Source organism: Numenius arquata, chromosome 2 (genome assembly GCF_964106895.1).
Source record: "Numenius arquata chromosome 2, bNumArq3.hap1.1, whole genome shotgun sequence".
Lineage (NCBI taxonomy): Eukaryota > Metazoa > Chordata > Aves > Charadriiformes > Scolopacidae > Numenius > Numenius arquata.
Window position 1 is genome coordinate 128,939,358 of NC_133577.1, and position 14,501 is coordinate 128,953,858.

Consider the following 14,501-nt stretch of genomic DNA (forward strand, 5'->3'; position numbering starts at 1 on the left):
GAAGGACTTTTTCAACTACAGTTTCTCCAAACCCTTTTGCAGAATCTTTCAAGTCCCCTTTGTCAAAGTTAGAAATCTGGCATTTTCTCTTTGCCTGTGTCTAGCAGAAGCCACTTAGAATAAATGCCTGACAAGGTTGTCTCCTCATTTCTCTATAACAGATTTAATATATCTTTAAGTACTACAGCTTAATAACTCTAAGCCAATTTCTACCTCCTCCTGCAGTTAAATTTACTAAAATCAATTAAGGCTGAGAGAGCAAATTTCAGCCTTTGTCATTAATAACTGAGGCCTTATTCTTCCACTGCAAAATGACCTTCCTCCTCCCTTTCACCAGTCTCATGAGCCACGTGGCGTAAGACCAAAGCCTCCTGCACACAGAACTTGTAAGGCAGAGAAAAAGCCACTGGATTAATCCAATTTTTATTACAGATGCTAAGAATGTGAGCCAGACCTCAAAGCAAGATTTAAAATGGGACTAACTCAGAAATAAAAATTACCTTTTCCATTTTGGAGGAGGTTTTAACACAGATCCCGTCTGCCTCTTTCTCAGGCATCTGTCCTGCACCTGGCTTCAAACAGACTTGATTTGTAAACCCAAAGACTGTGCTCTTTTTATCTGCCTTTCCATTTTGTAGCCCTTAGGGTGTACTCCTGACCCACCACCAAGGAATTCTTCCAAATCCTGAAAAATATTTAACTACTTTTTTTTTTTTTTTTTTTTTTTTTTTTTAAGCAAATACAGACACTGTTGTGCAACATAAGGGTTTCCAGGGGAAGACCCCAGATATTTTTGGTGTAACAACAGACCCTGAAGGGGAGCATGTATGGAAACGAGCATCTCTAGGGGCCAAATAGCAGAATCATAGAATGGTTCAGGTTGTAAGGGACCATAAAGATCATCCAGTTCCAAGCCCCCTGACATGGGCAGCGACACCTCCCACTACACCAGGTTGCTCAAAGCCCCATCCAGCCTGGTCTTGAACACCTCCAGGGATGGGGCATCCACAGCTTCTCTGGGCAACCTGTTCCAGTGTCTCACCACCCTCACAGGAAAGAATTCCTTTCCTTCCTTTCCTTCTTCCTCATATCTCATCTAAATCTCCCCTTTTTCAGTTTAAAGCTGTTACCCCTCATCCTGTTGCTCCCCTCGCTGATCAAGAGTCCCTCCCCAGCTTTCCTGTAAGCACCCTTTGGATGCTGAAAGGGGCTCTAAGGTCTCCTCGGAGCCTTTTCTTCTCCAGGCTGAACAACCCCAACTCTTTCAGCTTGTCTTTATAGCAGAGGGGCTCCAGCCCTCTGGTTGTCTTTGTGTGCTCCTGTGGACTCACTCCAACAGGTTGATGTCCTCATCCCAAAACACACCTGCATTGCCTTCAGAAGATGCCCCCCTCTCTCTCCACTAACAGCAGCTGGATTCAAGGACAAGTCTGCTCCAACCCTAAACACCTTGGTTAAGTACCTGAACCTACATGGCATCAACTTCTGTCCTTCAGTGGGAGGAAAAAACAACTTGCCCACAACTGCAGAAGAGATGGCAACACCAGGACTCCAAATTTTCCCTTCCTCCTCAAGGCAGCTCGTCCCAACTTGCCCGAACAGTGGCCCGTCCCCTTTCTGCTGCCACCCAGCCCCAGCACCACGCCAAGAAGTGGGACCTTGGACATTAAGCACAAGTCGAGCCATGCTGAAAGCCAAATCTCAACCCAGCATGTTGCCTCCCTGCAGCTGGTTTATTGCGGATGCACATCTAAAAGCAGGTGCTTCAGCAGCGCTGAATTCCCTTCGCCTAAAATAAAGGCTCATTCCCCTTCATTATCCCTTCTGCTCTGCACGGGGCATTGAGGCATTACACTCAGTTAATTTTAATAAGTCGTTTGCATTCTCCCTGTCTCCTTGCAGTACTTTGTCACCAAACTGTCACCGGTGGCTGTTGAGCGCTCCTGGCCTGCGGCCAACCAAGCTGTGAGACGTACGTTATTTACGGGACGGAAAAGGTGCCTGCAACACGCAGAGCAGTGTGCGCTACAAAGATGCAAAGGTTTGCAAAGCAGCCACATCTAGAGAAAAACTTCAGCGAGAAGACTTGTGACCCAATAAGCAAATCATCACTGGAGGACATTGGTGCCTTTGGGGTTTGGAGCAATTTCACTCCATCTCTTGAAGGAGAGAGGGGTATTTTTCTCTTTTTCTCTTCAGGGTTGATGGGGCATTTTCTGGTTCCCAGTGGCTTTCAACAATATTTGGTACGGAAGGCTGACTCTGAGACATGCTATGGCTCAAGTGAATATGTGCACGCAACCCCCAAGAAGATAACACAAATAACCCACCACGGAGCTTTTCGCTTCCAGAAGGCAGTACCTACTACCAGCATTTTCCAAGACTCCCCCCGGGCACACGCTATTTCTAGCACTATTTGCAGCTCAAAGCCAGAAGCTAACTTGAAGCAGGGTAAGTCATCCTTGAAGGAACCTGTCCCTCTCCCTTGGCTGTGGAAGGAGGTGAGGACACTCATACCCATCACCTGGAAGTTTAGCTAGAAGAACAACTCCACTGAGTCAGCATGGCCCCAGGTGGTCACATCGTAAAGGGGTAGAAACGAACTGTGCAAAGTCAGCAGCTCCTCCCAAATCACAGCGCAGGGTCGAGCTCCAAATTTGCCAGGTGTTATGATAGAAGCCTTCTAAACGTGACTTGTGACTTCCCCCCTTGCCGCATCGTGAGGTTGCTTCTGGTCACGGAAAGCTGTTGCTGCATTGCAGCCCTCTGCTCACCAGGCCTTTGTTGATGCCATTTCATAGAATGATAGAACACCAGGTTGGAAGAGACCTCAAGGATCATCTGGTCCAATCTTTCTTGGCAAAAGCACGGTCTAGACAAGATGCCCCAGCACTGTATCTGTACTGCAGCAGCCCTGGAGACCCCAGCTGAGAACATCTCACCGTCTCTGAACACTCATCGTGTGGTGTCTCCAACAAACAGTACGTAGTCTAAGCAGACACGTGCAAAACAGAGAGAAAAACTGCAGCTCAGCCTGTCCTTTACACAGCATTTCAACCCTTCAGACCATACCAGATCATATATGATTTTTGCACAATAACAAGGAAGCTCCTCTTTTTCTTCCCAGCTCTGTCTACCTTCTCAGACAGGGATATTTAACTCCAAAGTAACATGTTTTTGGATATAGGCTAGTCCCAATGCTCAAGCACCTCAAAACTGGAGCTGTGATACAACCAGAGCACATCCCTTCTGCCTCCACCCAGTTTTAAGTGGACCTACACGTTCCTCAAGGACCTCCAGACTGAAACACTGTAAGGCTGCAGCCCAGCACTACGACAAATATGCAATTAGAGCTGTTAAAACCTGATGAAGCTCAGATGAACTGGCCCCATCCATCCCAAATAACAGAGAAGCAACAGGAGAAAGCTTCTCACCCCAGGGTGAGGGACACCATCACACCAGACAGTTTGGGGGAAAAGACAGGGATTTTTTTGTTTGTTTGTTTTAAGCACCAATGGCACATGGAAAGGGTTTTGGGGGAGATAGCTGGTGCCTCCCCAAACCCCACCATGCAGTAGGACCTGCAAGACCCCCATGCAGAATCAGGCTTGAGCCTGGTTGTCTCACAAGCTGCAAGAGACTCAGTGGATTTGTTTGGCAAACCCAAGACCAAAGACATTGCTCTCTGCAACATGAACTGTTTGGCGAAGCCCTGGGGGTTTCAGGGAACTGAACCCAGGTAGGTGGAGAACAACAAATGCCAGATGACTGTGTGCATGATTTAATTTAAAAAAAAATAAATAAAAGCAAGGTTTGGTCAGGAGCTCTCTGTGAAGGAAAGGGCAGGCATTGCAAGAATTCAGAAACAACATCCTTAGGTGGAGATTGGCAAGTTATGGAAGAAGCTGTGCACGTAAACAGGCTTTCGACAAGGAAGTTGGCAGAAGCTTGTGAAAATGCTTGGGTAAGTTTGCGGGATTTCACACGCCTGCACACAGGGAACGGACAAAACCGGGCCACCCAGATTCCTGCAAAGTTCAAACCTTGCTGTGACGATTGGCTCTTGGCAGAGCTGAGGGTGGCCATCTGCCATGCAAAGGTGCTGTGGAGCTGGGAGCAGGACTGAAGGTGAGGGAGATGCTCCCCTTCTGCCCATGTGTTGCTCTCCATCAGCTCAGCAGCTGGGAGGGAGGAATTTCCCACCACGAGTGGTTGTTTGTTACGTGTTGGTCCTGCTACTGCCTGGACCACCTGGAGATGTAGCTACCTGAAGGCACCTGGGCTTGGGGCTTGACCTGCTGTAGCACAGAGCAGCTCAGCTGGATGTTATGGCAGGATCTCACCTCCCCAGAGCATCACCCTGTCAGGATGAAGCTCCACTGGGCTCATCCTCCCTGTCCTCACAGAGGATTGAGGGGTTCTGGGTGCTGCAGTGGGCCTTGGGGACAGGGAAAAGGGGTCACCCAGTCCAGCATCATGGAGAAGGGGGCAAAATTCAGGGCAGGTGGGATGGATGTGGTCCTGTACCTAAACCCCAACAGCTCCTCCTTGCTCTTGCATGGCAATGTAATACCCAGAATAACACGGGGGCTGTTGCACAGCCTGAGGGATCCTCGCTGGCTATGGTCAACCTCCACCAGCCCCCACGGCCTGAACCCTCAAAACACTGCAGAGCTCGCGTCTGCAGCCCTAGGTCTTTTAGAGGGTGCAGATGGGGAGAGAAAATGCATGATTTACAGGGCAAATAATAACCAAAGCGCAACCCCAGCCTCCCTGCAAATGCTGAGAGCAGATATTTCCAGCCGGCCTCCTGTCACTGCCAACATGAATGATCACCAGCCTCCTCGTCATAAGCCTTTAAAGCAACTCTCTGGAATTAAATCAGTGTGTTGCAGGGTTCCAGCTCCTTTCATCCCAAGATCTTCAAGTGCTTTACAAACAATTCTTTAATTAAGCCTCTAAACAGACCCGTGGGGTATCATTACTATATCTGCTTTGCCACCGGGGAATTAAAAGACATCGCGCTGCTAAGACGGCTTGCAAAGGGGTCGCAAAAAACCTTATCGACGTTCCTCTGACAGCAAATATATAAGACACGCTCTGCTTCAATGCTGATTTTAAAACTCTCTGGTTAACAATTTTTTTTTCTCCTCCTCCCGTAGACATGGCCCCAATTGCCTGCTCCTGCCCGTGTCAAGATTAGTATTCAATGGCTCAAATGGATTTTAAAAAAATGCACATCTTTGACGGCCTGTCTTGGACAAACACGAACTCCCAGTACCAGGCAGCCAGCGAAGCTTTGGGAATGAAAAGGGGTGTTTTGGCAACAAGGATTTAAAACCCATCAATCTGTGCTTTGCTTTGAGCTGGGCAAAAGATTGATCTCCCATACAAACGCCTTCCTGCCTTTTTTGCCCCCAGGACAGGTTTGAGCTGTGTCTCTTTTTAATCCTCTGAGAACAAAAAGTATCCTTTTTCTCTTCCTGATGCAATTTTGCTATCATACCCCCTGTGGGATAGAAGATCTAATATGGGGAAAGAATAAATAAAATAAAATGTCCCGTGAACATGCTCTAATGGGTAACTCTGAGCCCCTCTCGGGCTGGGTGAATTTAAAGATGCTGTTTGCCCAATGTCACATTCGCTGCATTTCTTGTACACAGCGGCTGTGCCTTGTCTGAGGCTGATTTTATCCTGATTTACAGCCGGGAAATAAGGGGGAATCTCTGCAGAACAAGGGTTGGTTTGGATGACACAAACCTGGAAGCCAGCATTTCTAGCAAAATAGCCCTACCCAAAATAGCTGCTGTTAAAAACTTCTGCAACCTCGGGCTGATTCTGCTCTGCCCCACACACAACATTGTCACCTTCTTCCTCATGACACCCAAAACCACGCTCCGAAATCCCAACGCTCACCCACCCATTTCACATCCAACTTAGAGCAAATCACCCAGGCTCCATCCCCACTACTGTTTAAGACCAAAAATCTTACAGTTCCACTTATGAACACAAGTTCTTCCCATTTTAGGGGGAAAAAAAAAGATGGATTTAAGTAAGTCAAATGATTGCAGCCAATACCAGCCTTAGAGGTAAGCACTGCTGGGACTCCAAGCCCAAGCACCCAGCAAGGAGGGATGCCAATTTTGCCCCCCTAAGGAAGAAAATCCTGGTGCCAATACCCAGGGAACAACATAAAAATGCCTCTAAGGAGCTTATTTCAAAACTTAAGAGCAGCACTAATGACAGAAAACACTGTTTTGAAGGATTTAATCAAATAATTTCCGAGAAAAATGTAATAGGATCATTCGAGAGTGCTATAGAAACAGGTCCCCCCCCGCCCCATCCTACTGCTAAACGCCTGTTTTGTACCAGTCCCAGCATATTTATCACTCCATTTTGAAAAACAGAACAAAACCTTCTGAGAAGGCAAAGTCAGCTAAACTCAGCCCAGTTCTGGCCGGCACAAGAAAAACTGCATTAACAGCTCTTGCTTTATGCCAATATTAATGAGGCTGAGGCTTCTTGAGTTTTAATGGGAAGAGAAATCTTCTCTTTTGAAACTCCTGTTGGCATCGGGGGGAGATGGAGGCTTCATACCTGCTCGTCCACCAAACTCCGGTGCCACGAGTCCCGAGAGGAGCAGGAAAAAACCAGGCAGGCAGAGATTTCAGCAGGACCTCTGTGAATTCACCCCTTAGTTAAACCTCCAGGGTTTAACTGCCTGCCTCCACTTGTGCTTTTACCTCCAGAGAGTCCCCCAGCTTTTGTTACCTTAAATAAAAGCACATTCAGCTCAGCAGAGGCTCTGCCGGGAGACACGACCCAGAGCAAGGTTTCAACTTCTTTTGTTTTGTTTTATTTTATTATTTATTATTTTATTTTATTATTTATTAATTTTTTTTCTTTTCCACTTCCCTTATCTTCCCTGAACACAGGGAAAAATTACCCCACTCCTCCCTGCCTTTATTCACTTTTAAAATAATCAGTGCATTTCCTTTCCCTGCTACTTTTCAGTAGGGTTTATGGCCATCTCTCCGAGTGAACACCCTGCCAAAGAACAAGACCTCCCGCTGCATCACCCACAGCCGTCTCCCCAGCACCCTTAACCCCAGCACTGTCGCAGGACCCGAGACACCGTTTCCACTCCCAAACTTCCCTGCTGCGATGCAGCCCCCATCCCACATGGGTCCCACAGCAAAGGGTCTCTAGAAGTTTATACTTTTTTTTCCCGACTCCACCATCAACTTCCATCAGGGAATTGCTGTCTCCCACCAGCTTTTTCCCCCCCTCTTTTCCCACAATCCAGGGATGAGGACTGACGTTCCATACCTGCAGCACCTGGACCATTGGAACAGCCGCCCTACCAAACCCAACCAAAGCTTTCTCCCTCGCTCGATGGGACCCCAAAAAGAGGGGTGGGAAGCTCGGTGCTTTGCACATCCATCTCCCCAGAGCCCAAAACCCTGCCCAGGGGGCTCTGGGAAGCTGGATGAAGGAGCAAAGAAGCGGCACGTTTATCTCATAGCATTGCATAAAAAAACACAAACAAGCACTGCGGCTTTCGCACCCCAAGTTGCCGTGGACGGTTTAGATGCGCTTTAGTTCCTAAATAAAAGGGTTAATCAGCCTGGATTCAGAGAGCGGAATCAGCCTGGATTCAGAGAGCGGAATCAGCCTGGATTCAGGGAGCGGGTGGGCGCTCAGCATCCCTGAGTTTATTTTCCGCCGTTCTGCCCAATTTGCTTCAAAGTAGCCAGCAGTAAAGGGGAAAAAGGCGGGGGGGAAGGAGAAAAGGCGAGGGATGCTGGAGGTAGGGAGGGGGGGGGGAAAGCAAAAAGCAGGGCAGCTGGAGGGGGATAAAGTTGGGGGGGGGAGGCGGCACTCACCGAGCAGCAGCAGCGGCAGCAGCAGCGGTGCCCGCATGGTGCCTCGGCGCGGCCGTCCCCGCCGCGGCTCCCGGCGCTCTCTCCCCGGCGGGGCGGGCGGCCGGCCGCTGCCCTCCCCCGGTCCCGGTCCCGGCCCCGTCCGTCCGTCCCCCCCCCCCGCTTCTCCTCCTCCTCCTCCCGTTCGCCACCGAGGGAGCCGCACCGCCGGCCCGACCCGCCCCCGCCTCCGCCCCCCGGCTCGGGGGAGAGGGGGTGGGAGGCTGGGGATGGAGGGTGGCTGCGAGGAAGGGGGGGGGGGGGGCCTTCAACCTGCGTTGGGCGGATTTGAAGGTTTCGTCGTGGTGGGAGGGGGTTGGAGGGGATTTGGGGTTCGCATCTGCATGGGGGGGGAGGGGGATTTGAGGCTTTCGTTGGGATGGAGATCTGTGGGGGAACTGGAGTTCACATCTGAATGAGCGGGGGTCGTAGGGATGAGGATTTAGGGGGAATTTGGGGGTTTGTTGGGATGAGGGTCTGGGGGGAATTGGGGTTCCCATCTGAATGGGGTGGGGGGGGGTTTCATTGGGCTGGGGGTTTGGGGACGATCTGGGGTTCTCAACTGCATGGGGGGATTTGGGGTATTCGTCAAGGATGGGGATTTGGGGGGAACCGGAGTACCCATCTGAATGGGGGGGAGAGCTGGGAATTCCATTGGGATGGCGGATTGTGGGGGAATTGGGGTTCTCAACTGCATGGGGGGACTTTGGGGGTTACGTTGGGATGGGGGTTTGGGGTGATTTGGGGTTCTCATCTGTATGGGGAGGATTTGGAGGTTTCATTGGGATGGCGTTTTGTGGAGGATTTGGGTTTCCCATCTGCATGGGGGGATTTGGGGTTTTGTTGGGATGAAGATTTGGGGTTCCCATCTGCATGGGGGGATTTGGGGGTTTCATTGAGGTGGTGATTTAGGGGCAATTTGGGTTCCCATCCATATGGGGGCATTTGTGGTTTTGTTAGGATGGGGATTTGAGGTTGCCATCTGCATGAGGGGATTGGAGGTTTCGTTGGGAGCTTGGGGGAGAATTTGAGGTTCCCATCTGCATGGGGAGATTTGGGGGTTTCATTGGGATGCGGGTTTTGAGGGGATTTGGCTTCCCATTTGCATGGGGGAAATTTGAGGTTTTCGTTGGGATGAGGGTTTGGGCGGAGTTTGAGGTTCCCATCTGCATGGGGGGAGGGAATTTGGAGTTTTTGTTGGGATGGGGGCTTGGGGTGGGATTTGAGGTTCTCAACTGCATGGGGGAAATTTTGAGTTATCATTGGAATGAGGGGAGTGGGGCTGATTTGTGATTCTCCCCTGCATGGGGGGAAGGGGGAGAGTTTGGTGTTTTGTTGGAGTTAGGGGCTTGGGGGGCTTTGGGGGTTTCATTGGGTTGGGAATGGATTTTAGGTTTTCATCAGGATGGGGGCTTGGGGAGGGATGGGATTCCCACCTGCATGTTGGGGGGATTTGGGGTGTTCATCAAGATAGAGGCTTGGAGGGGGATTTGGGGTTTTCATCTGGATGGGGACTTGGGTGTCAGTCTGGGATTCCCACTTGCATGGTGGAAATTTGGGATTTTTATCAGGATGGGCATTTGGGGGCAGATTTGAGATTTTCATCTGGATGGGGGCTTGGGGTTTGATCTTGGATTCTCATCTGGGTGGTGGTTATTTGGGGATTTTCATCTAGTCAGGGTTTGGTTTGGGGTTCTCACCATGGCTGGGAGTTGATTTGGGGTTCTTATCTGGAGGGGGGGTTAATCTGAGATTTCTCTCTGCAGTTACACCCCCTCCAGAGGTCTATGCTCTAATGGGACAAAATTCCCCAGATCCCTCCTCTTCATCCCTAGTGATGTGAGAAGTCCTTGGAGAGGGAGATGGGGAAGGCCCAGGGGATACACTATGTGGGGGCTTGCTGGGGGGGGTCATTGCCTTGGTGGGGGGCAGCACCCCACCACTACAATCATTCCTAGACCTAGAGACTGGGCACAGTGCTCACATCCAGGCTTTGGACCCACACATTACCCCAGCCCTCCCTCTGAAACTAAGCTATGCTTTCAAATATTATTTAAATAAATGAATGTACATTTCCATAAGGTGTTTTCTAAGAAAGGGTTTGCACCAGTTTGAGAATGTCTCGAAGGAAGGAATATGGCCAAAGCACGAAGGGCAAAACTATTGTCAAATCTTTGCATTTTTTGTGGCAAGTGGGAAGGGCGCTGAAAGTTTTTTATCTAGGGTTCAGGCAAGGAGTGTTCACTGCAGCCAGGAGGAGACTAAAAATAAGCTCAGAGCTTTACACTGAATCCTCCCCCTTGCACTGACAGATCCAGAGAAACCATGAACCTTCCCAGCCTGGACCCAGAGGTGGTAAAAATAACATTCGGTCCAAAAATGACTCTTCAAATCTGGTTTTCTTCACGCCTTTGGTTAAAGGTGGGCTTTCTTCTTGGTGCAAGGTCACCTTGAGACGACTTGAGGAGAGGTATGGGTTAGCTCGTTCAGACCTCCCTATCTGCTTTGCATGTTGTCCCCAGAAAAGGCTCCTTGTCCTGATTTTAGCTTCTGGGTCAGTGTTGGAGCGAGAATTTCTGTGTCCCTCAGCCCAGCCTCGTCTTTACTGTAAATCTCTGTACCTAAAAGCCATGAAACTCGAGTTGCAGTAAATGAATGAATGTGTTGATGCACATTATTAATCTTGCCAGCATTAGAGAGGCAGTTCCTTCTCTCCCTGCAGAATCACGTTCCCCCCCCTCCCCCTCTCCCAAATCAGCATATTTCGGTGTTAACTGCCGAGTCAAGCCAGCCTAGGGAAAAAGCTGAGCTGCATCAGTTTAACAGTGTCCCTGGGATGGGGAGGACGAAAGCGATGCTGAGCTCCTCGAACTCTCTGGTTACTGCACCAGCAGCTGTAATACACTGCAAAAATACCCCGTGGCACATGGCTCTGGGGTACAGTTCCTGGGAGATGAGGATCCGCCAAGATGGGTTGGGTCTCACAGAATCACAGAATGATATGGGGTTGGAAGGGACCTCTGGACATCTTCTAGTCCAACCCCTTGCCAGAGCAGGGTCATCCAGAGCAGGTTGCACAGGAACGTGTCCAGGTGGGTTTTGAATGTCTGCAGGGATGAAGACTCCACCACCTCTCTGGGCAGCCTGTTCCAGGGCTCTGGCACCCTGCAAGTAAAGAAGTTCCTCATGTTTAGATGGAACTTCCTATGGTCAAGTTTGTGCCCGGTGGGTGAGGGCTGTGGCAAGAACAGACCCTTTGCAGCAACTAAAATAGACTAAGGGAAACAGAATAGCCTTTAATGGCCATTGGGTTTACACTGCAATGATTGTACTGAGAGTTAGGAGGAGAAGACCTTCATCTTCTGGCTGGTCTCATCAGCAGATCTGGTCTGTGCTGGTCCTTTGGCCTCATGCAGGGAGAAGGGAACCTCACCTGTTGAGCATTTGATGCCTAAGTCTTTTTAGATTGCTGATGTGGGCTGTAGGTTTCCTCTTAGATCATCAGTACAAGCATCCAGCCACTTACACAGGGAGCTCTGTCAGTTGTCAGCAGGGTCTCCTCTCAGCACGTCTGTGGACCTCCTTTAGAGACAAGGAGGTGCATGCAGCCACCGCAGGGGGAGGGTGGATGTTGTGCAGAAAGCTTCCTTTGGAGGTTTCATGGTTATCATTGGATACTCAGATTATACCAGCTCTGCTGTCTGTGCTGGGTATTGCTTCTCTCTCAGAGGGGCTGTCTTCAAAGGGTCTCCAACCTCCTCTCTGGCTGCTCCCCTCCTCATGGTCTTGCAGCTCCTCCCTTGATGCAAGCCTTGGCTGCTGGCAATTACCATGGTGGCTAAAACAGAATCATAGAATGGTTAGAGCTGGAAGGCACCTGAAAGATCACCGAGTTCCAACCCCCCTGCCATGGGCAGCAACACCTCCCACTACACAAGGTTGCTCAAAGCCCCATCCAACCTTGTCTTGAACACCTCCAGCGATGGGGCAGTCACAGCTTCTCTGGGCAACCTGGGCCAGGGTCTCACCACCCTTATTAATACCTAATCTAAATCTCCCCTCTTTCAGTTTAAAACCGTTACCCCTCATCCTATGGCTCCACTCCGTGATCAAGAGTCCCTCCCCATCTCTCCTGTAGCCCCTTTAGGTACTGGAAGGGGCTCTAAGGTCTCCTCGGAGCTTTCTCTTCTCCAGTCTGAACCCCGCCAACTCTCTAAGCCCATCGTCATAGGAGAGGTGCTCCAGCCCTCTGATAAAGGCTGGGGTCTCCGCTTCTTTGGAAAACAGCTTCATCCAGAAACATGGTGTTAAACCTCCTTTTCCAAGGGGGCAGCAGAAAGGACTCAAACTATTTCTGCTGCTTTGCAGTGCTTGCATCGGCTCTGGATCTGCCTCTCGTCTCTGCCGCAAAGCGGATAATTACTAAGAGGGTGTCAGATCAAGACTATGAATCATGAGCAGCTGAAGGAGGAAAGAAAGGGATATTTAGCATGACTGCTTCAAAAGCTGGATGTCTGTAAATACGTATCCATCTCTGATGCCCAACCATCAGCTGGGGGAAAAGGTCAGAAAAAAAACTTAACTTGGGAAAGCGGGTGGTTCTCGGGGTGTCAAAAAGTCATCAGCATCTCATAGAAAGAGGTAAACAGTCTTTTACACCCAAAGACAAGCAGCATTGCTCAGCGGGAGCTTTATCACGAGCGTCCCAGCTCTGGAGGTTTTTCTAAATACCAGCATCACGGGGTCAGGAAATTATGTAAAGGCTTTTGCTTTCAACCCCAAACATGAAAAGGCAAGCCTTGGAGGTGCAGAGAAAGCCTTTGGAGAATGGTCTGCACATCTGCCTGAGAAACGGGAACAAAAAGATAAGAATTTGCTCTAAAATGTATTATTGGCATTATTATTATTTAAAATCTCACGGGCTTAAGTCAGTCAGGTGTCTTTCTAAAGCTTGATATTGATGTGATAATGCACAGAGACTCACGTATACCTCCTTCTTTGTGTCCTAGCTAAATATTTGTCTAAGATTGTGAAAGAGCAGAACAGGAGGCCGGTAGTTTTAAAGTATGTAACTCAGCTGGGATTAAATTTTCTCAGGAGGGGGAAGACTTCACATGACACAAGATTTCTTCATTGGGGAAACCCCAAAATGTTGTCATGTTTCCCCAAAGGCCATGGAAACACCATTTCTTCTGCCATTTAAAAGTAAACTGGACAAAGGAGAAGAAAATGTAGCATAGGAGGTGCTCTTGTGCCTCACAGTGCTGGGATAAATTCCCACAGAAAACATTCTCTTCTCTGTACCATGTAATTCCTTCTCAGCTGTGCTCAGATTCGTCATAACATTTGACTGACATCTTCAGGCATCCTTGCAATATTTACCTCTTCTCACAGAAAATGATGGAGGAAAGCCTACACAGCGTGAAAATCCCCGGGCTGAGAGCCAGTTTAGGATCGTTTAACTTGCCGGTAATCCAATTTTATTGAATGTCATCACCTATCTTCCTTGCACGACGGGGCACAAAGTAATAATGTTTGGAATTCAAATTTGGGGTTAAGATGGGAAAACGAAGGGCAATGCACAGGGCTGATACCTCTGCCATGAGTAACACCATGAACAACAGCATGTGGGCTCCTGGGGTGACCATCACCAGCAGCTATTTCAGGAAGGAAAGCAAAAAAACACAACCTCAAACTACCTTCCTTTCAGCAAGACACAAAAATAACTATGGTTTGATGTCTGCCTGACAGACAGCTTCAAAGAAACGGGACCATTATGGAGTGAAGCTTGCAACTAGATTCAAAGTGAAGAGGCTGTTCACGAGGAAAGAATAGGGAGAAAGTCTGTGGTGTGCACAGGATGGGGAATGGAGGCAATTTCCCTGTATTTCAGAAGATGAGGATTCAGAATTGTCATGTGTGAATCTGTTCCTTAGGCTGCACCTGACCCAGGAGGAGGAACCAAGCCACAGCTTGCCTTGGGAGCTGGAATTGTCTTGAGAAAGCCAAGAACAATCCAGGATACCACTCACAAGGCCAGCTGTGGTCTCCCAAACTCCTGCAAGCGAAGAGGCAAAAACCCTTTTGGAGTTGACATATTAGACAAAGACTTATAAAATCTAAGTTCATCCCTCAGCTCTGAAATCACCTCCTGATCTCATCTATGATCCTATTTTGAAGGACTTCTGTTCCTCCACTTTCCTTTGGACTTGGCTGCTCAGACAGGTATGATTCTCTTAAGTTATATTTTTTTAAGAAAAGGAAGTGAGGAACTTCATTTTCAGGGAGCTGCTGACCCTGCTGCAACACACACGCTCCAGAAGCTTCGTCACCACCTCGACTGCACACAGATGCACATACGTACCTGTCTGTGGGTGGCTTTGGGTCCAGACCAAGGCATGTACATTTGTGCATCATATCTCCACGGTAGTTGTAGGTGTCTCCATTTGAGGTTGTGTTGGAGCTGCCGTTACCATCACTAGAAAATGAGGGCACTGTGGAGTTGCTTAAACATAGGAGCCTGGAGGCATCTCAGGTGCTAGAGATGTCTTCATGGGGATGGACAAGGCTTCTGTGAAG

General features: G+C 49.1%; 1 protein-coding gene across 3 annotated transcripts in view; it reads right to left on the reverse strand.

Moving 5' to 3' along the window:
* Positions 1-7,966, reverse strand: part of PODXL (podocalyxin like) — a 45,261-nt gene extending 37,295 nt beyond the window's left edge. For 2 of the 3 annotated variants that reach the window (XM_074163930.1, XM_074163913.1), the window contains exon 1: positions 7,887-7,961. In XM_074163930.1, coding sequence (XP_074020031.1) covers positions 7,887-7,923 — 37 coding nt within the window. In that variant the 5' untranslated portion in view covers positions 7,924-7,961. Of the gene's footprint in view, positions 1-7,886 lie in introns of all 3 variants that reach the window. The other variant, XM_074163920.1, reaches the window with a different exon arrangement.
* Positions 7,967-14,501: the final 6,535 nt, after the last annotated feature.